At 36.7% G+C, this 22440-nt stretch overlaps 4 protein-coding genes across 8 annotated transcripts; 3 read left to right on the top strand and 1 right to left on the bottom strand.

The window, feature by feature from the left end:
- Positions 1–147: 147 nt before the first annotated feature.
- Positions 148–9606, top strand: AMY3 (alpha-amylase-like 3). Of its 2 annotated transcripts, XM_021443885.2 has the most exons (13): positions 153–622; positions 1029–1159; positions 1303–1357; positions 1443–1556; positions 1685–1805; positions 2443–2798; positions 3533–4158; positions 4646–4835; positions 5693–5799; positions 6943–7192; positions 7548–7670; positions 8362–8529; positions 8963–9606. In XM_021443885.2, exons 1-13 carry the CDS (start codon positions 344–346, stop codon positions 9119–9121), a joined length of 2679 nt encoding a protein of 892 aa, XP_021299560.1. In that variant the 5' UTR covers positions 153–343; the 3' UTR covers positions 9122–9606. The 2 variants fall into 2 exon arrangements, with proteins under 2 accessions (XP_021299561.1, XP_021299560.1); XM_021443886.2 differs by lacking the exons at positions 8362–8529; positions 8963–9606 and having other exon boundaries at positions 148–622; positions 7530–7670.
- A 1113-nt stretch (positions 9607–10719) lies between these two features.
- Positions 10720–13017, top strand: LOC110428254 (putative pectate lyase P59). Its single transcript, XM_021444034.2, has 4 exons — positions 10720–11136; positions 11217–11874; positions 11985–12227; positions 12344–13017. Exons 1-4 carry the CDS (start codon positions 10937–10939, stop codon positions 12566–12568), a joined length of 1326 nt encoding a protein of 441 aa, XP_021299709.1. The 5' UTR covers positions 10720–10936; the 3' UTR covers positions 12569–13017.
- A 1780-nt stretch (positions 13018–14797) lies between these two features.
- Positions 14798–16741, top strand: LOC110428189 (AP2-like ethylene-responsive transcription factor At2g41710). Its single transcript, XM_021443935.1, has 8 exons — positions 14798–15021; positions 15112–15194; positions 15347–15355; positions 15451–15539; positions 15627–15700; positions 15783–15833; positions 15919–15995; positions 16131–16741. The coding sequence occupies exons 1-8, from the start codon at positions 14798–14800 to the stop codon at positions 16691–16693; spliced, it is 1170 nt and encodes a 389-aa protein (XP_021299610.1). The 3' UTR covers positions 16694–16741.
- Positions 16742–16991: 250 nt separating this feature from the next.
- LOC110428188 (zinc knuckle (CCHC-type) family protein) lies at positions 16992–22366 on the bottom strand. Of its 4 annotated transcripts, none has more exons than XR_002446426.2 (9): positions 22071–22241; positions 21909–21964; positions 21293–21455; positions 20975–21063; positions 20173–20305; positions 19571–19663; positions 18903–19005; positions 17619–18367; positions 16992–17101 (listed from the first exon to the last, which is right to left on the bottom strand). XR_002446426.2 is itself a non-coding variant. In XM_021443934.1 (9 exons), exons 1-8 carry the CDS (start codon positions 22233–22235, stop codon positions 18543–18545), a joined length of 858 nt encoding a protein of 285 aa, XP_021299609.1. In that variant the 5' UTR covers positions 22236–22366; the 3' UTR covers positions 18229–18367; positions 18503–18542. The 4 variants fall into 4 exon arrangements, 2 of the variants coding, with proteins under 2 accessions (XP_021299608.1, XP_021299609.1); XR_016352174.1 differs by lacking the exon at positions 16992–17101 and adding an exon at positions 17169–17442; XM_021443934.1 differs by lacking the exon at positions 16992–17101 and adding an exon at positions 18503–18598 and having other exon boundaries at positions 18229–18367; positions 22071–22366.
- Between the last annotated feature and the right edge of the window lie 74 nt (positions 22367–22440).

Here is a 22440-nt window from a genome sequence, read left to right as displayed (position 1 = left end):
TTTTTTTTATTTCAAAAAGGAAAAAATTGCTCTACCTTTTTACTATTGTTAGAAGTCTTTTTCCTACTGCGTAAAGCCGGTGTAATTATTGAAGTGGATAAAAATCGGATAAAACTCGGCGATTGAATTATTATCAAAATCCGAAACTCGTGGGGATCTCAATGATATTTTTCGTAAAGGCGAAACCAAATTACCGATTCTTATTTAAAGGAAAAGATATTAAAAAAAAAAATCCAGAATCCATCATCGCCTCCTATACTTTCTGTTTTTCGAGTTTCTGCAAATAAAGAAAAATAAAAATACAGAGAATCTACGTCTTTTCCATTACCATTGGCGACGAACCATGACGACCGCTGCCATAGATTCTCCTCTCCAAAACCCGGTGCTATCGTTTCGTCCCAAGGCCAAGGTGTTGCTCAAGCCGTCTCGCTTGTTGAATTGCTATCGAAATCCAAAGCTTCTCTTCTCCCGCGGCGCTTGCTCCTGTAGCTTCAAGCCTCGTCGGAGGATTCATGTCGTTGAAGCCAGCTCCACTGATGCAGCTGTTATCGACACCTTCGAGGCTTTCTCTTCCGATGATGTCTTGTACAAAGAGACCTTTCCCGTCAAGCGAATTGAAAAGGTTTTTCAATCTTGAGCCTCATACGTGTATACTTATTCTTGAATGCAGTTGCTTGGTGTGTATTTTGTGTTGCTTGTGTATAGGTTTTATTTTGCTTTTGGTTTCTGTTTGGTTCCCTGGAAAAAGGAAACTTATTGAATTCAAGTTGAGAAACTTTATGGAGGAAAAGTTGGTTAATTTAAAATTGCGATGCTAGTTTTATAATTTAGTTGATCAGCGTGTATATACTGTAATAACTTCTGGAAATGCTCTGTTTTGGACTATTCTGTTTTTTAGTATGAGTGTAACTTAAAAAAGAAGAAGAAAGAATTAAAAATTCGAATAGAGATTTGCAGATTAGGTTCGGTTTGATTAAATGTTTTCTTATTTTCGAGTGGATATTAATTTCTTTGATTTGGAATGGTAGGTGGAAGGAAAAATTTACATCAGGTTAGATCAATCAAAAGATCAGCAGAATTGGAAGCTTGCAGTAGGATGTAGTCTTCCAGGAAAGTGGATTCTTCACTGGGGAGTTTCTTATGTTGATGACAGTGGCAGGTTAGCTTTGATTTTGACATTTCCTTGGATATGTTTTTAGATTTTGGAATTGAATATTATTTGTGCACACAAAAATATTACTTTGGTATTGGGTTTGAATCCGTCTGAATATAAAAAGGAATTATCTTTCAAATTTTTTGCAGTGAATGGGATCAACCTCCTAAAGACATGAGACCTCCTGGTTCAATTCCCATTAGAGTATGTATTGGCTTCCAAGTTTCTGAGTAGAAGGCTGCCTTTTCATTTTAAGCATAAATATATGGAGTAAGTGAAATCTTTTCAGGACTATGCAATTGAGACTCCCTTGAAGAAACTCTCTGAAGGAGATATGTTTCATGAAGTAAAGATTGATTTAAATCCCAGCAGTGCAATTGCAGCTATACATTTTGTCCTGAAGGTTTGTATTTTCAATATCAAGTGATTGAGCAAATGTCTTTTATATCAGATATGCTAATCATTTAGTCATAAGTCAATCTTTTATCTTTCTTTCTCCCCACTCTCATTTGTGGGATTATGGTGTTGCAGGATGCAGAAACTGGAGCCTGGTATCAGCACAGAGGCAGAGATTTTAAGGTGCCTCTTGTGGATTATCTCGAGGATGACGGCAATATGGTTGCAGCCAAAAGAGGCTTTGGTATATGGCCAGGTTGCAGAAAATGTTATATTCTGTTTTTTGCTTGACTTTATGCTTTTAATTCCATAAGTCAGTTTCTGTTATTAATTTATGTTCATTTAGGATAAAATTTTGTGTTTATACCAATTTCTGGTGTGATAATGCATGCTGGTTATTCCTATTCTAATATATTATACAACATGAAATTTAGTGGTTTTGCACTGACTATTAATTTGCATCGACAGAGAGGCTATTTCTTAGGTTACTAAGATGTATAGGAGTAACATCAATAAAATCACTTTATATTGATTCTACCTTGTGTTACTTTAGATGCTGTCAGTGTTTGCAAAATTTCTTTCTTTCCTCACCTTTTATGATGGTGTGTGCTCTGTGCGATCATGACTTGTGGTTAGTGTCTCAAAGGTTGAAATCTGGTTTTTTCCCTAAAACCACTTTGGTCCAGTTAGAAGTCAAAATAGAATGATGAGTCAAGTGGCCTACTCGCAGATATATTAGAGTATCCCATCTGAGCCTAGTTTATGGGTAGGGATGTGATGGGTCAGTGTGGGGGAACACAATGGCCTAGTTTTCCCACCATAGCTTTTCCTATCCTCTCTGTTACTGTCGAATGAGATATTGACACATTTCTTTGGTTTCTCCTGAATCCTAGGTGCTCTGGGGCAGTTCTCTAACGTGCTACTTAAATCAGAAACATCACAAGCTAATGCTCAAAGCATTAGCAATGAGTCCAAAGACTCTAAGAAAGAGCATAGGCAGCTTGAAGGGTTCTATGAGGAACAGTCTATTGTAAAAGAAGTTCCTATGGGTAACTTAGTGAGTGTTGCTGTTAGAAAGTGTTCGGAGACATCCAAGGATATTCTGTATTTAGAAACTGATATACCAAGAGATGTTGTAGTTCACTGGGGAGTTTGCAGAGATGATGTGAAAACATGGGAAATTCCTGCTGCCCCGTATCCGCCAGCAACAACTGTATTCAAGAACAAGGCTTTACGCACTCAATTGCAGGTGTGAATTATAAATATATTTCCCAGTGGGGGCCTAAATGACATAGACTAAGTTGTTACTCTTGTTAATATTTTGCTAATTAAGTTTATGCACTCTTATTTTAGATGTCAACAAATACTGTTAACTAGTTTGATGCAGTTGCTTTCTTTTCATTTAGTGCTTCTTTTGATTAAACAAAGAATTTAATTGTATGTGGCACAGATGTGGAAATTTCAGTTAGGTTATTCTGGAACAGTTTCTGTAATCACTAAAGGATTATAGTAACTTAAGAGATTACTTATCAAAGAAATGAAGAGTATAATTTTATTTTTCTAAACTAAAATGCATATCATTTTCTCTCCGGTAGTTTTGTAGCTTGCATGTTGAAATAACAGTAAGTTCTTTGACTAAAAGTAATTAATCATTTGATGTACTCAGATAATTTTGAAATGATTTTACGGTCTATGGTTAACAGCAATTAATCTGTTGGTGCACTGAAGTTAAGTTTGTCTATGAATTAGGGAGATAGGATATCGCGTTTGCAAACATACTATTTATTAAGAGGGAAAGTTTAAAGTGTCAATTTGCTGTGACAATGTTTTAGGGTTTTTGTCTTTTATTTTTTCTCCTCTTGATCCTCTTCATTAGATACTTTTACTGGATGTCTGAAATAAGGGTTTTTTTTTTTTTTTGAAAAACTTTAATTTGATTTAAATTTTTATTTATTGTTCTTACATGAAAATCCTGTTTTGCAGCCAAAAGGTACAGGAAATGGATCAAGCGCATCATTCACTTTAGATGAAGACCTTGTTGGGTTTCTCTTTGTCCTCAAGCTGGAAGATAATACTTGGTTGGATTTTAAAGGAAATGACTTCTTCATTCCCCTCTCTGGTGCGACTAGTGTCGTGGGTCAACATGCTCAATCTGATAGTGTAAGTGAAGAAATCTCGAGTAAAGTATATACTGATGGTATCATCAATGATATAAGGAGCTTGGTTAGTGGCCTTAACTCTGAGAAGAGGCAGAAGACCAAAACAAAGGAAGCACAAGAAAGCATTCTTCAAGAAATTGAAAAGCTAGCTGCTGAAGCCTATAGCATCTTCCGTAGCTCCATTACTACCTTTGCAGAGGAGGTTTTTTGGGAAACTGAGGCTCCGAAACCTGCTGTTAAGATATCCTCTGGAACAGGCACAGGGTTTGAAATATTGTGCCAAGGTTTCAACTGGGAATCTCATAAATCAGGAAGATGGTATATGGAACTCAAAGAAAAAGCTTCTGAACTATCTTCACTTGGCTTTACTGTGATTTGGCTACCACCACCAACAGAGTCTGTGTCACCTGAAGGATACATGCCAAAGGACTTGTATCATTTAAATTCCAGGTACATGCTATAAGTTTGCAGTTCGTGTAACAAATCTTTCATTGTCTAAATTTATTTGGTGCTTGGACTTGGTCATAGAGGCTGAAACTTGCAAAAATGAAGTCTCAACTTCTTTTACACTTTTTTTCTCTTCATATGTTTTTTTCTTTGTCTTTCCCCTTATTTTGTTGAATTTTTTTAATTATAATTGGGAATCTTGTTGTGGAAAAAAGATGGGACTGTATGTTTTTTGATGTTTGTTTTAGTCTGCTTATCAATGATTGGCAGCTAAGTATCAGATTTTGGACCTTCTCTTTTATATTTTGTTGTTTACTTGAGATTCTTACTCTTATTAATCTAAAAGGTAGCATGCAAATGCCCCTTGGACATCCAGAGTAACAGAAAGTGAATAGTTCTTTCTTGTATTTGAAGAGATCATGTGTTGCATGCTCTTTAAAGGGCCTAAGGGTTAAGACAAACCATTGTGTGAATTTTCTTGATTTGTCAGATATGGAACTATTGATGAGTTGAAGCAACTTGTAAAGAGCCTCCATAAAGTCGGTTTTAAAGTTCTCGGTGATGTTGTGTTGAACCATCGCTGTGCACACTATCAAAATCAAAATGGTGTATGGAATATATTTGGTGGTCGCTTAGATTGGGATGATAGGGCAGTGGTTGGAGATGATCCTCATTTTCAGGTATTGGTTTTTTCTTTGATTTTCAAACCTTGAGAAATATAGGTTATTCTTAGAGGTGCATGGGTAGCATGGTTAAATTCCTGTTTTATCATACAAGTCAGATGTTGCACAAGACTATAGCTCATTTTTCTATCATGGAAAATGTTATAATTATTTGTGTGCATTGCATTTTGATTGCATAAGTGTGTAACAGGGTATTTAAGATGCAAATCATAGATTGTTGTTAAAAAAGATGCTCATGATGTGTAAGGAGCTTGTGCTGTTCAACTTTAGGCCAGTGTAGTTTCAGGCCAATATAGCTATAACATGAAATTGCATTATTTGGTATTTCTTGGATTTTTCCTGGCAGTTAGAGGCTAAGAGCAGGAGCAAGACAAAGTTGCACTAGCATTGTAAGTACGTGCTGCTGCAAGCATTTCTGAGATTGATTAGTAGCATTTAGCAATGCTAGTGGTTTTTAACTTTGTAGAATAAACAAAATTTAGTTTATGATTTATCATCTGGAGTTATATTTCATGTTTGTTGAGATGTATTTGTTGAAACCTGATTATGAGATCCATGCACACAAAGCAATTATCTTACAACATTGCATTATTAGCATGCTTAGGATGTATCTATCTGAATTTGTCAGTGCAGCCAGGGTGGTGTTAGCTGATCTACTAAATCCTATATGGCTTAGCCAAAACTTTTTCAGATTGCTTCATACCTGTATATATGCATGTTCTCCAGTTATTTGATTTAGACCTGAAGAATGTTGATTATTTTATGCCTAGTGTGGTGCAAGCTTTTGATTCAGCTCTATGCTTCTGTACTATTGATGATCTGGAAGATATGAACTCCTCCTTGCTGTCATTCAGGGCAGGGGCAACAAAAGTAGTGGAGATAACTTCCATGCTGCTCCCAACATTGATCATTCACAAGAGTTTGTGAGGAAGGATCTCAAAGATTGGTTATGCTGGCTGAGGTTGAAACTTGAATTTTATTTCCTTCCTCCATCCAATGATTTTTGTCTGCATGAAAGGATTACAAAAGCTCCTGTTTGTATGTGGTCATGCCTGTGACTTCCTCTCTATCCCTGTAAGAAGTTCTTGCCTGGACACAGGGATGGATACATACCCACTGAATTTCTAACTTGGTTTGGAAACTATGGCAAAAGTGTCTGTGAAAACTTTGGAGAGTGGAAAGGTTCAATGAAAACTAATGACTATTTATCATTAATTGGATTTATCGTGCACCTTGACTATGAATTCAACCTATAAATATCATACCTGATTGTGATATTATTTTAGATGCTGGAATAGGATGATACATAACTGAACTGGATCTAAGTCACTGTAGTTAGTATTCATTAATAATTCTCTCATGTTCTTGTACCAGTTAATGTGTATGGCCATTCAGAAAAAGGATGTATTGGTGGAAAATTTACATTTTGTAGCCAAACTAGCCACAGCAATAGTGATTCATGGTCACAAATTCAAGCTGAAAGCTCTGAAATTTATGAATTATGTACCTCTATGCTGTTTATATTGCCTAGTTTTCCAAAAGGTTTTCAGAAATTTTAACAATCTCTGATTGGGTTTATGGGTTCTTGTCTTGGCCTTGCCATTCGATTGTTTTACTGGACTTTAAAGGTGCCACATTCATATATTTTACTGGTTCAATTGCTTAAGCTAAGGTTATGTTAACTTTTGGTTATAGTGCCTCTATTGGTGTAAAAGCTGATGGAAGCACTGGATATGTAAAATCTGTCGTGTGACCCATCCTCCTTTGTGGCTTCAGCTATATTTCAATCACGATGTACTTGGCTTTTCTTGTGGAGACTTATACTCAAACTTTAGAATTTTTTTTTTCTTTGTATGTTGAATTTCCTGACCATTGGATTGGTGGTAACTTTTACTGTAAGGAAACTGAGCTAAATATAGCTTTAATAGTCAGGAATTAATTCTTTCATACATATTTCTTACCACATCGTGTCCTGTCATGAATTTTTTTTTTGCGTGCTTCTACATAATGTGAGAGATTCACTTCTTGTGAGTTTCTCTTGATGCATACTTCAAATGCAATATGTTGTGTGTGTAATATTTTGCTGGCCTTTTGTGACATGTAGAGAAGAAATTGGTTATGATGGATGGAGGCTGGATTTTGCCAGAGGATTCTGGGGTGGTTATGTAAAGGACTACCTGGATGCAAGCGAACCTTACTTTGCTGTGGGTGAGTATTGGGATTCCCTCTGTTACACATATGGTGAAATGGACCACAACCAAGATGCCCATAGACAGAGAATTGTCGACTGGATTAATGCTACTAATGGAACTGCTGGTGCTTTTGATGTCACAACCAAGGGAATTCTTCATTCAGTAAGCATTCATCTAAATTTATCATGTTGAGTGTTTCCATGTGCACAGTTTTACAGTATTTTTATAAAGAAAAGTGCAACCTTGTTTGTGTTCTTTGCCCCTATCCCTCTACCCATAGATTGAGATCCATTATTGGTGTTTCCTAGTATATATCTCCTAGCCTTTGTGGCATGCATGATGTTCTGGTACCTTGGGTTGTGGCATAATTTAGACATTTAGACATTTGACAAACTTAATTGAGAAATGATTTTGCTCTCAAACTGCTCTTGCTCGTCTATTTTTGACATTATTTTTATTATTTTCTTTTCTATAGTCATAACACAGGATATATTTACAGTATAATTATTTCACTTAGGCACTTGAAAGATGTGAATATTGGCGATTATCGGACCAGAAAGGGAAGCCTCCTGGGGTTGTTGGATGGTGGCCATCTCGTGCTGTTACCTTCATAGAGAATCATGACACTGGTTCTACCCAGGTTTGAATATCTCTTGAATCCTTCAATCGGTGCCATTTTTTTTTTATAAACTGAAGTTATCCAAAGAAACTGTAATGCACACCAAATCAAGTATTGCATTAGATTAATACTTTTACTGAAACTAAGGCTTCATTTAATATTGTTGGGGTGTTCTCTCTTCTCTTCCTCTTCCTTTTACTCATCTATGAAAGTTAATTTTCCTTTTTTAGGTTTCAGATACACTTTACAAAGTTTCTAAATGATTTGTTCAAGAGAGCAGTGTTCATACACGTAAACATGACATTTCAGAAGACAGTCATATGAATTTCTTTATTTATAAAAAGTAAAGGCTATAGAGTAGATGATTCTTCTTTGTAAATATGTTTTGCAAATGTTGAACAATTCTGCAGTTGTTTCAATGCTTTTGGCAATTGATTGTTATTTCTTTAAACTACAGTAAGTTAGCTATTAATATTAAGTCAGGCTGAAGAAGTATTCATCTTAATAGATGATGTCATGTATATCCACTGTAGTTTTTCTTTGGGAGACAATGTTTTTTCATTATTCCCCTTCCTCAAATTATAACTAGTTTTCCTAGTGTAGCCAAAACTTAAAGTAGAGAAAAGAATTCCTGCTTAGACCTTGTTATAATGCTGTTTCTATGGTTTATTATTGCGATTATTTTTGAATCCATTTTTGCACTGCCCTGAAGGGTCATTGGAGGTTTCCAGCTGGAAAGGAAATGCAAGGATATGCTTATATATTGACTCACCCAGGAACCCCGGCTGTGTTCTATGATCATGTTTTCTCTCATTATGGATCTGAAATTGCTGCTCTTATCTCTCTCAGAAACAGAAACAAAATCCATTGTCGGAGTATGGTGAGTATCAAAAAACTCTGCTTCATATTTGGGGACTAAGGTTTATGTGGAAAGCTTTTCCAGATAAATTTTCAGTTCTTTTTATATTTGAGAGCTACGGCAAGCTGGTAGGCATCTACTCTATGATCAGAAAATTTTGAGATTATAGAAACATGATTTTTATATTTCCACTATGGGACCTGAAAGATTGGAATTTTGCTTGACTGATCCCGGTGCACCTAGCTTGCTCGTAGTGACAGCTTTTTACTGTTCAAAACTCAAGTGTAGGAGAAAATAAGAATCTCATTTCTGATTCCCAATCTCCTCCACTATGCTACTTTCTATTCATCAGTCCCTTGGAAACTTGTTGGACAAATTAACAATCAGGTCCAATATTTACCAGCAGATTATGAAACTAGCATATTCATTTCATATTTTGATTTCTATATGGTAGGTTAAAATTGTCAAGGTCGAGAGGGATGTATATGCAGCCATTATCGATGACAAAGTAGCAATGAAGATTGGACCGGGTTCTTATGAGCCTCTAAGTGGATCCCAGAGATGGTCCTCAGCTGTTGAGGGGAACGGTTACAAGGTCTGGGAATTATCATAATGTAAACCACAGGCATTATTTATGTTGCCGAGTGTATATATCCATATAGAAGCCTCCACCATGAAGCTCTCTCTCATTCTATCTTAAAAACAAGTTGAAGAATGTCAAACCGGTATAGTCTACTTGTTCTGTACAACGGACCGATGTTCATGCCATTCTTGTGTGTACCATTTTTTACCTGAAACACATGGGGGTACTCGAATAAGTGGCGGGGCTAGACCAGGTGATCATTTGAGTCAGTTAGCTAATGTTGAACTAGGAAATATGGTATTAGACCTAGGAAAGGAGATGTGTACCCTTATACATTATAGTTTACATTATAATGCCTTAGGAGTCTTGAGAATAATATTGGAAGGGCAGTTTCTTAATTACCTCTTGCCAAATCTGTGCCTTTCTTGCTAGCAAATGACTTCTTGCAAATTGGGATGCTTGTTGTATTATTAGTGGTTTCTTATGAAATAAAATACTATTTATTTCATTCCAAATTCTAGTTGCCCTGTGTTCCTCTCTTTGAATACCCTGGTTTCTGTATCTAGTTCAGGGCTCATTTGGATATAATCAAACTAAATGCAAGTGATACAAGTTATTAATACAAATTGCACTCAAGAAGATGCTAAATAGGGACGACAATGTGTACTTTTTAATCGGGCATTATAGAAGTATAATCGAATTCGAGTATAGTTTGGATAGTAAAATTATTATCTGAATCTAATTATAAATAAAGAGTTTTAATATTAAATTTTAATTATATATATTATTTATAAATATTTTATAATTAATGTAATACTTGCTAAAAGTCATTAATAACCTTAAATATAATATTAAATTTAATTTGTTAATATAATTTTCATTAATAATATATGAAAATTAACCGTAAATTTATTTTAACTAAATATTTAACGAGTAGTATTTAAATTTAAAAAATATATACTAATTTTAAAATTCAATAAGATATTTTTATAGTTTGGATATTTTATCAAGTAAAAAAATTCGAGATAAAGTACTTTAAAACTAGCAAGTAATCTAACTGCTGACATTCTTAATGCCAAAACATGATTATAACACTTTAGGCTGTCAAGATCGTAGACTAAATGATGAAACATTAGAAGCAAAATTCATAAACTTACTCCATCTTCTGCAAAGTGAAAGAATTATAGACTGCTAATTTGGTCAAAAAATGGGGAAGAAATTGTTCTTACTTCCTTTTATCTTGAAAGTTTACCTTATTTACATACACATTAACTTCTTTTCAATATATACTTCTCTGTTGGATATGGTTCCCTTTTGATCAAATAGAAGGGACGAAGGGAGTAGAGAGGTTATGATTTTTCCTACTAATATCTTCCAATGACAGTCATAAATATATTCCATTGATTGGTCATTAAGTAGAGAAATATGCAAGCAAAATTCTCGCCACAAAATTAATTAACGAGGAAAACTCTCAACGGTTTTCCAAGAATTGAAATGCTAGCGGTTCCCCTTCCTTCCCGCTGCCGAAAAGAACTCCAACTCACCGCCATGCATGCTCATCGTCTTGTTTTAGGGTCTGTCTTGTTGTATTTAAACAGTCCCATGTAATGATTACAACATGACTTTCCTCTTCTCAACAGGGCAAGCGAAGTGATTTCGCTTGTTTTCTTTTTTTGTAAGTTCGACCTGTTGGCTTAGGTTGTCCTTCGGTCCTGTCTGCAAATCGGCAAATTACTTGCAGGACCTCGGCCTTTGCCAACAGATTGAACCACAAAGCTGAAATTTTCAAAGCCTGAAGAGGAGAGTAAAACCATCAACAACAACAAAAAAAAAAGGGTCGAATCAATGGCTGCGAGCAATAGAAGTTTTGGGTTATTTTTCTTTTCTTTGTTCTTCGTTGTCATAATCCCAACCCTGCATGCTCACATCGCTGAATTTGATGATTACTGGAGGCAACTCGAAGCCGAAGCTAAAGAACATTTTAACAAGGCATATAACCCCAATCCTGAGGAAGTCACTCAGCATTTCAATCACCATGTTGCCAGGTATGTGATCAGTGCGAAATTGTTCATTGCCATTTTCAATATTATGCTCATTGGTTTACGTATTTTTCTCTTGCATGAAGGACCTTGATGGGGTTTAATAGCACAAGAAGGAGCTTGAGGGGAAAGAGAAGAACCGGTCCCTGCCAGGCAACCAACCCCATTGACCAATGCTGGAGATGTGATCCTAACTGGTACAGAAACAGGAAGAGGCTCGCTGATTGCGCCCTTGGCTTTGGCCGTGGTACTATTGGTGGAAAGAACGGAAGATACTACATTGTGACAGATCCTTCGGACAATGATATGGTTAACCCTAAGCCCGGAACCCTACGTCATGCTGTGATCCAAAAGCGGCCTCTCTGGATCATCTTTGCACGAACCATGATCATCAAGCTCAACCAGGAGCTCATTATGACTAGCGACAAAACCATCGATGCTAGGGGAGCCAACGTGCATGTGGCTTATGGGGCTGGCATTACCATCCAGTTTGCCAGAAACATCATTATCCATGGCCTCCACATTCACGACATCGTTCAGGGCAGTGGTGGCATGATCAGGGATTCCGTAGACCACTACGGCTTCAGGACGAAGAGTGATGGTGATGGGGTTTCTCTTTTCGGAGCAACCAACGTTTGGCTTGACCATCTTTCCATGTATAATTGCTATGATGGTCTCATTGATGCCATCCAGGGTTCAACTGCCATTACCATCTCCAACTGCCATTTCACCAACCACAATGAGGTAATCAAAAATTGCTGCTAAAACTCCAGGAAATTAATAACTTTTTTTTTCTAACTATTTATTGAACGAGGATCTGTTGACAAATAATTTCACCTGATGTGGTGATGCAGGTGATGTTGTTCGGGGCAAGTGACAGCTACTCCGAGGATCAGAAGATGCAGATCACAGTTGCTTTCACCCACTTCGGTAAAGGATTGGTACAAAGGATGCCAAGGTGCCGATGGGGGTTTATCCATGTGGTCAACAATGACTACACCCACTGGCTCATGTATGCCATTGGAGGTAGCAGCCGCCCTACCATTATCAGCCAGGGCAACCGATTTGTTGCTCCACCAAACGCGGCAGCTAAGGAGGTAGCTAGTCACATTTCCATTTGCCAATTTTCCTAGTGATAAGTACATTGATCATCCATCATTTTTCTTGCTAAACTAATATGCAATTATTCATGGTTGGTGAATACTTTGTGAAGGTGACCAAGAGGGACTATGCACCACCAGAAGTATGGAAGAATTGGTCATGGAGATCAGAGGGTGACCTGATGGTTAATGGGGCCTTCTTCACTCAATCCGGTAATCCAAGAGCAAGCAGGAGATTTGCAGGAAACTTCATGATGTCGGCTAAGCCTGGTCAAATGGTGTCCCTTCTCACCAGATATTCTGGATCTCTTGACTGCGTTCGTGGCCGGCCTTGCTAAAACTTTATATGTTTCCATTACTAGATGTGGACATGAATACTTAAAAATGGCCTAGCTACTCTTATTACTGCACTAGAGGAAAGCACAGGGATGAAAGTGGTGAATGGGAATACACTTCTTTATATTCCATTTTTCTTTCTTGTATCCAGATTGAATGTTGGGGAAATTAAGGCAAGGGTAAGGGAAAATTTTGAATGTGGGGATTGTTGCAAGGACAATGGAAGAAAATTTGAAGATCTTAAGTTTCTGTTGCTGATGTAGGAAGCAGGAAACTAATTTTGTTTGGTTTCTTTTGTTTTTTTGTTTTTCCCATGAAGCAATACAACTTGCTTTTTATCTCAACAAAAAAGACTTTCTCGTACAAGATGTACAAGTACTAAGTATATATGCTCCCTCTTATACACATATTATATATATAAAAATAAAAATTATATATATTTTTATTATTAGCTCAAGTCTTTTTATCTTTTTTTTTTCTATTTTCGTGAATTTTTTTTTCTCTTTTGACATATTCAAAATCAATAAAAAGTAACACTATATAAAAAAATTAATTAAGTATTTAATAATATAAAAACATTTAATTAAGATGAAAAAAGTCAAATTTTGTTTCTTAAGTTTCCCTAACATGCACAATTGACATCAAATGGAGGAAGTATAAAAACAAGTAGTAAAGTGGTATGCATAAATTTCTGTCTTTGACAGGAGTGGTATGCATAAATTTAATTAAATGAATGAATAACCACAATTATCTACACACAAATTGTTAACAAAATCATGAGCATTAGTTCTAACTTCTAAATATATATATGTATGTATATGTATATTGTGTTAATTTACTCACAATTTCTGTTATTAAAATTTTCTTATTACTTCTTTTTAATTTTTGTGTAATCATTGAACTATTTACTTGATTATTGATATCATATACATATTTTCAAAATGCTACCTACTAATTTTAATAACCCGAATAACACATAAAATTAACTTTATTATTGGGTTAAATTTTATATATAAAAGGCTAATTAATAAGCCTACACTATCGTAGCAAATTAAAAAAAAAAGGGGAAAAAAACCAACCCATTATTTAGTTGGAAGTGTATTGAAAAAATAAATAATTTTAGATGATTATGAAATATTATAATTAACAGATAATATTATAGGTTATCTTCTTTATTTTTCATAGTAAAGATCGCCCTATACCTCAAGAGCTCCGTGGTGAACTCAAACTTCATTTTTGCCCCTTACAAGAACTAGTCAAATTTTCAATTGGAATCTTAAAATGTAAACAAAAAACAAGCCGCAGATGGTGAAATGAATTTCTTTCTTTCCCTGACGAAAAATCCTAAGCCTAAACCAGACATAAACAATGATTCCCACCCACACCATTGCGCAGAAGACAAGTTCCGTTCTAGACATAACTCATCCCAAGTGACAAGAACTTGAATTTTCATGTCAAAAGAAGCCAAATTTGATTTTGTCATTGGAAACTTGTCGGCTTCGCTCCCTCTCCGCAAAACTCCCATTGTATTCTTCCACTTTGTCTGTCTGAATTGTGCAAACAACAGTTGAAATATTTGGATAACTGTTACTTAGCTGGTTTAACCTTGGGCCAGGTTTCCATGAATGTAAGCTCCTGGTAGAGTGAATAGAATCCATTCTGAAAGATAGAACTCGAGTTTACTGAGGTGAAAAAAATGGGGGAGAAAGACTGAGAGACTATCAGAAGTGTTACTTAGTTCTATATCATTATGATGTCAAAGCAGACGTTGCCCACATTCGTTAAACTAAACAGATTCCAGGAAAATAATATATCCACTGTCTAGTTTTGAGCATCACTAGCATGGTAAAACTCTATGGGAGTCTGTAAACGTGTCAAAGTCGTCTAGAACCTTGAAAACACCGAGGAACAGGGTCGGGTCAAATTCTGACACACTAGAGACCAGTTACGAAGATGGATTATTCTCTTAATCCTTCGTTGCAGTCCGCACACTTTAGTTCCTGCTTGGCTGGATATAGTAGAGTATAGACACTTCAATTTGTCCTGGCTGATATCGTGAGCATCGACAAGGTTTGTCTTAAGACCGATTAAGAAATCTCAACAGCAAAGAAACAGAATAGTAAACGACCAAGTTGCGGCACCTATATATCTAAACACTGCTTTTCAGTTTCTCATTGTCCAGCCACCAAAGGTCAATTATCTTGTAGCTCCTTGATAGCGAGATCAGATCCATGGAAATGATTACTGCAAAATCTGAAATGGGCCCTAGAAGGCGTCGTTTGTGCATGGCAGAAGGTGACAATATTGAGACCAAGTGCATTAAGAGACGTCGAAGAGACCCCTCCACTGGTTCACTATGCTGCAACAATCAACAAGGAGAACAACAGCAGCAACAAGGTGATCAACCTACTGCCACCACAGTGAAGAGAAGTTCAAGATTCCGGGGTGTCAGCAGGTTTTATACAATCTCTTGGTTTTGCTGTTACATGTTAATTATGCTTTCAATATCAAGAGAACGAGGATGATTTTTTCCCTGCTGCAACAGACATAGATGGACTGGAAGGTTCGAAGCTCACTTATGGGATAAAGCTTCCTGGAATCCAACACAAAGGAAGAAGGGAAAACAAGGTATGCAACCTAGATAAACTCATTTCTTGTCAGATATATATGCGAAAGTTTTTGCACGTTAATTTGTTTCTTATGCTGGATTTGCTAATGCCATCTTAATTGTTTGATTTGTCCTCTGGTTGTACCTTGGACGAAATTGATGGATGGAGCAGTTTATCTTGGTGAGTTAGTACTTAAAGTGATGAAAAGCCATATTTGCTTTGAGAAAACTAGTTAGTGGAAAACTCACTGTTTTTTGGGATTGCTATTCCATTAGGAGCTTATGATGAAGAAGAATCTGCAGCAAGAGCCTATGATTTGGCTGCTATTAAGTACTGGGGAACGTCAACTTTCACAAATTTTTCGGTATAATTAACTTTGTGCTGATCTGAGAGTGGATTGGGTGGCATGGACTCAATATTTTATTAAGTGCGTATATGATATATTTTGCAGGTATCCGATTATGAGAAGGAGATTGAGATAATGAAAGCTGTAACAAAAGAGGAATACTTAGCGTCTTTAAGAAGGTAATAATTTTCCCAAGATGTCATTGTTTTCTTATTCAAAATTTGTGATTTAATTGAAATTGTTTTTACCTTTTGTTTATAGGAGAAGCAGTGGTTTCTCAAGGGGTGTTTCCAGGTATAGAGGTGTTGCAAGGTGAGCAGTAAGGAGACAGAGTCTGGCCTTATCTCAATGTTAAGGAAACAGTTTATACTTAAGACCTTTACTAAATGCACTGCAGGCATCATCACAATGGGAGATGGGAGGCAAGAATAGGAAGGGTGTTTGGAAACAAGTACCTTTATCTTGGCACTTACAGTGAGTTTTCTTACTTTGAATCTCTTGTTCACTTACTGAAACTTTTACTGTTCTTTCCTAGGTGTTGGTTCATGTCATTCTAGTTTACAGTCGAAACCCAACTAGCTTAAGAGACGTTTCTTTATCTTACTATAGGTACACAAGAGGAGGCTGCTCATGCGTATGACATTGCCGCAATTGAGTACAGAGGGATCAATGCAGTAACCAACTTTGACCTAAGCACATATATCAGATGGCTAAAACCTCCAGCCAATCAAACTACCTTGGTTTCTCAGCCAATGACAGCATCTACCCTTTTTCCGACCGAGCAGACACTTGGCGTACCCCTCGTCAATTCCAATCCTTTCACAGTGGAAGCCTTAGACAGCCCAAGGAGGCAAGATGTTTTGCAAAAGAAGGCCACTGTTAGTCCTTGTCCCAAGTCATCTTCCCCCACTGCACTGAGCCTCCTGCTTAGGTCTTCAATGTTTAACAAACTAGTAGAGCAAAACTTGAATGCTAACTTCGATGAAACTGAAGAGAACGACGCAAAAGAGCTACAGGAGACAGTCGATAACAATGGAGTGGGAGATACGTTCTATAATGAAATTGATCATGTCCCAGACGTTCTTCCTGGTTTAGAATCAGAAGATAGTAAACTGCCATTGTATAACAAAACTGGGCAGTTTACATGGAATGGTGCCTTAAACCTACCTTAGTTACATTAACTAACAACTGCAACTGTTTTCCAATTGAGTAGACTGAGTTATTTGTTTCTCCTCTGTTTACGTCAGGCGTTGACATATAAGTGTCAACCGATCCCTGGTTTTGTTTTGTATCATAAATTGTGCTCATGTATATGGACTGCAAAGCTAAATGGGATCATCTCTGAGCTACGAAAGAATCGAAAACTTGTAATCTATGTGGGAAGGAGAATGGCCCAATGCACCAAGTGATTAATCGACTGATAATGAATCCTTGCATTTGGCAACACAGTAGTGCCATGTTTAATTCTCATATCTTCCTAGGAAAGCTGCTGCATCTCTCCCTCACTTTCTCTAGGTGAAGAAATGCTGTCATTTTACAGTCTCCACATAACTTTCTCTAGAATGACAGATTCAAGCATCCTAAGAAGTTGAGAGTCTACGAAATTAGTGTTTCCAATCATTGGAAACAGAAATGAAACACTGCATGTACAATCACGAAGCAAAAAAAAAAAAAAAAGATAATTCCAACCCCCCACCCCAGATGAATTTTGTACGTTTATTCAGCAAATAATAATGACAGCAATGGATGAGAAGACTTCAACTCTCTTTAAAGAACATGACCAGGGAATATTACTATAATTTTATCTAAAACGGCCACCTAGTGGTAAACCTGGTAAAAGAAGACAGTTTAAAAGATACATCTGCAACCTGCATAGTAAACACCGTATCCTTTTCAGTCCTATATCGCTTTCTGAAATTTCCTATTTTTCAAAACATAATGGCGTGTTAGGCTTCACATAAGCTATCAGTTTCTTTCCCAATACAAGCTATTGCATCCCCCTTATACTCTTGAAAGAAAATGGAAATGGTTTTATTTTCTCTAAAAGGCGGCATGTTGCAGGCATTCATATATTGGATCCATTGGCAAAAAGCCTACCTCGAAAGAAAGTGGCCAGATCTCTTTTATGGAAGAGTACAGGATATCTGTCCAAAGTGCCATCCCTTGAACTCATCTAAGCTGAGATGGCTTACATCAAAACACGTCATCATAGTGCAAATAAAGCTGAATAAGTGAAAATAATGGACAACAGGTTTACATCTCTGTTCAAGGTTTTGGCCGTTCGTATAGTAACCCCTGCATGTTAGGAAATTAGTGGATAAAGCAAAATCGACAAGCAGATAAATCAAAAGGGAAAGTAGGATGCTATCCTTAAATCCAGCCAAAGAAAGACTAGGAAATGGAGATGCCAGAACTTTCTGTTGTTTTGTCTACTGTCCAGCACGATTATTGAAGACCAAGTTGCTGGCTTCCTTCTTCTAATTGAATATTAGAATTTTGATGGCTCTTCTTTTTACTAGGACATGTCCTTATATTGTGCCCTTTTTCTCGGCATAACCTGCAGGTGTACATTCTACTTCCAGAAGTCAAATTGTCTCTCACCCCTATCACTCGAGGACATGTACGACGATTGTGACCACTTTCACGACAGATCTTGCAACGGTGACGCCTTCTACCAGAGCTTTTGTGATTGCTCAACCTAGACATTGGACAGGTTCTTCTGTTATGGCCCTTTTCTCCACATAATCGACATTTGAACCTCTTATCTATAGAACTACCTCTGATTTCAGGGCAGTAGTGTCGTCTATGCCCTTCACGGCCACAATTTCTACAGTAAAATTTAACTCCTGCATCACAAGAAGAAAGAAAATAATAGTGTCATTATAATCTTAAAAGATAGGAGAAAAAGAAATCCCATGCTGCAATGGAGCATTTTAAGTATGTTCCAATGGCTGGCATATAAAGCAATGACACTGGAATACCAGAAAAAATGTGGTGGAGAAGCCAATATCATAGCATATGTTACAGCTCATTGCTAACAATCATCAAGAATACCAGAAACAACATAGCACCAGTATCTGGAAAAGGATGATCAAAACAGTTTAGATGTGGAATTTAGATCAAGAGAAAAGTTGACACTGGAGTTTTCCTCCACTATAATGGAATGTAGAACATATCTATAGTTTAGAAGACAAACATATAAAATACTGAGAAAAGAAGGCCAGCAATTCCAGGCATTGGTTCAAATCACAGAAGCACATATCATTAACTGGTAAAACTGTAAAAGGTGAATTTTTTGTATGGCCAGAAAACCAAAATAAAGTATTCTGACTTCATGAAAACCTGTCAGCACCAAACTTTTAATGGAACATGTGAGAAGACCTTTCATAGAAATGCTCCGCTTGCGACGGTTCTCTGGATCACTAAAAAAAGCTTTCAAAGCTTCAGAAACACGCTTCCTCGCTGCAGCAGTTCCTTTTGCTTTCTGCATTATGTATATTATTACTACCAAAGCATTAGATACACTTAATCAATTTGTTGGAAAGAAAAGCACAAGTTCTAACTGCATAGAGAAAGTTGCAAGCTGTGATGCCCCCAATCCAACATTGAGAATTTGTGAGGATCCACTATGGTATAAATGTATAGACTTGATCCTATACTGTGAGGCGCCTTTCATGGACAAAACTGTCAGACCCTTCAAGTCAAAGCGGACAATACCTTACTTTTTGTCCCTGGTTTCTAATCAGGAATCGACTCTTACAGTAAAATGTCATGAAATGAAGAAGTATTATAGAACTCCAACTTTTCCATATTTGAGGGTCCGCTCATATATCATAAAGTCCTTGACATGAAAGCAATAGACAGATGTTGATTTATTAAAAAAGAAAAAAGGGCATAATATTACCATCATTGTGTATGATGTAATCAATCCCTCACCACTCTCCCGCAAAACAATGTGACTAACTCCATTTTTCAAATGGTCAAAACTCAAGACCAAAAAAAAGTTACGCAAACTTGAAGTGACAAAGCTAAAAGCTAAAGTTTCGAACCTTAATGGCAGCCACCCTTTGCGCTTGAAGCATAGGATCACGATGGATGATCTTCATTCTTTTACTAAATAGTCCAGTTTTTGCATTGAGACTCTGCAATCATCCAACTAAACAAAGAAGATTAAATCCATGAACATATAGATATTTCTCCATTTAAATATTCAAGAAGAGTGTGGAACCTATATGTGTATTCAAACCTAGTATAGAAAGCAAGAAGCAGTTTTTTAAAATTTACATAAGCATCTCAGATGAAGCCAGACGTGATTCTTGATATATGTCTATTATAAATTGTACGATCTAGTTACCGTAAAGGAGCGAAAGCTAAAGGATACTTCACCTTTAGAACCAAAGATCAAACTAAGATAACTTCACCAAGGTACCTATATTGCTATCAAGCCCCTGAGACATAACATTTGAGGCGTTGATATGGCGGCATGAAGAGATTATGACTCTAGCCTAACTTCATTAAGAAGTGATGCCCAAAGTTTATTTAAAACAAATGCATGAACAATTCAATATTTCAATTATGAGTTGTATAAAACATAGGCCTACAAAATGTCTTGAATAAAACAATGCCAGTAAGATTCAAGCAGCCAACTAACTTTTAGTGATCGGCTGATCTTCAATCCAACTTCAGGAGAGGGTGATTGGTAAACACGTTTTGATTTTTTCTTCACATCCAGATTTAGGTCTAGGTTGTCTACCTCATCATCCTCTTTTACTCTGAGTGGAGAACTGGACAAGAGGAATAAAGGAGAAAAAGAACTTAAAGGAGCAGTTATATTATGATGCATAATCAATAAACTCAGAAATCTAATATACACAATGATGATCAAGCGCATTTCCAAAACCTAGTGTATTATCAAGTAACTCAAGCAGAAGAATATCATGTAGAGGTTTCCTTTCCATCTATACTATAATTAAGTAAAAAGAATTCATGATGACAAAGAAGGCCAAACTTCATGCCTCAGGACATAAATATGGACTCCATATGAATGTAGGAAAATATTTCTATTGCAAGGTTTTGAATTTTCAATAGAATAAGCATGGCTCATTATTTAAAAGGAATAACAATAAATATATATATATATATATAACCAGACTGTAGAAGCAGCCAGGCTGCATCTTTTATGATTACCTTGAGCAAATTATAATTGACAGTATATACACATTTTTTGCATGACAAAATATTGAATGATTATAGTTGAAATTATAATTCTATTCAATCTAGAAGGCAGTCAAAGAGAAAATGAATTGATGGTAGGACATCCCAAGTGGTGATCACATCAGAAAAAAGGCAAAAATGTCATTATAGAAAGGCATTGGCTACAGGTAATCCAGTAGAGAAAATGACTTATCTGAACTGATTTTTGCATAAAAGAAAAAGCAGAATAATGAGATTACATTGAACGAGCTTTCTCCCATGGTTGCTCATCAATTGACTCCTCCCATATCACACGATCCCCCGAGCACTGACGACAAGTCATTATACCCTGCCATTGTTGGGAAGCCAAAATTAGGTGAATGGCTAGAAACGATTTTCTTAGACTTGTTTGATGGATTCCCTTAATTACCTAACAATAATTTACCCTTATAAGAACATGGAAATTTCAAAGCATGTCATGTTCCAATCTTTGTTCAAGAAGCAGTCATCAACTGCAAATGCATTAGCTACTCTTCTCGTGTTTATGTTGTTTTACCATTTAACTAAGGGACATGTACCTTTCCGCTACATTGAGAACAGTCCGACCTTGATCTTTCTATTCCACACTCTGTACATGGTGTATAACCTCTCCCCCTGCAACTTGGACAAGGAAGCTCTCTGATGTACTGACCATTTGGACCAAACCACGATCTTGGTTTTGGTGACCCTAGAAGAGCATTGCTGAAACCAAATTCAAAAAGGATGTCAGCTCTGTACTCAAGCTATGAAGGGTTTTGGGTCATGAGGGAGTGAAGCAAACACTTTATAGACAGATATTCCCTTTTCAGAAGAAAACAGAGTGGTTAAAATGATACTGAAAATAAACATGAAAGGAGCAGATACAAACCCTTTGAATTCAAACATCTTAACACAACGATAATTCAGATTTTAGACCATGTTAAATGCTAGGAATTGCGCGATCTCAATAACTCTTTATTGAGAGGGGGGCTGCTCAGCAATATTTTTTTCTTTAAACATGAACATTGTCTCTACTAGAAAGCAGACTATGCGTGTCAAGCAACAGCTGACAACATACAAAATCAAGGTTCTCAGAGCAATAAAAGTAACAGATCAAGACTATATCAAAGAAACACTATAGAGACACAGAAAGCATGAGAGCAAAAGCGCTAAAACCTTGGTTTTGGATCAACCGACAGTCCATATAGCTCCTCTGAAGGATCATAACCCAACTGTCACCAGAGGCCAAAAAAACCATTAAAAAAAAACCAAAAAACCCACCAAAAGAGCAAAGAGAAGTGAACCAAGAAATAAAAACGAAATAAAACGAGAGAGTACTTGGCTTTGTCTAGGCGGTGAAGCTGAATCATCATTGGAGGAAGAGGAAAACACCCATGGTTTGAAGCTAATCTTTGTTTTAGAGGGGAGAACAACCAAAAAACGTGCACTCTTGTACCTCCATTGAGGAAGGAGTGGTCGAAAACAGGGACAAAGTGAAGACATTTACATATGTAAGATTCAGACTAGAACGCAAAAGAAAACTGAAAGACGAAAGAAAATCTATCTATCGGCTAAATGACTTTGCAGTGACAAGTGATGTTCAAGAAGACCGTGTGGTTGCCAAAACGACATGAGGCTGCGCCTTTTGCTTTTCTAGTCTTGACATGTGGCCTAGGATAAGCCTTAAGCCCACGACCTGACAACAGTA

The sequence above is a fragment of the Theobroma umbraticum genome, unplaced genomic scaffold, assembly GCF_002168275.2.
Source record: "Theobroma umbraticum cultivar Fairchild unplaced genomic scaffold, ASM216827v3 scaffold_31.0, whole genome shotgun sequence".
Taxonomy (NCBI): Eukaryota; Viridiplantae; Streptophyta; class Magnoliopsida; order Malvales; family Malvaceae; genus Theobroma; species Theobroma umbraticum.
This window is presented reverse-complemented; position numbering and strand designations above follow the sequence as displayed.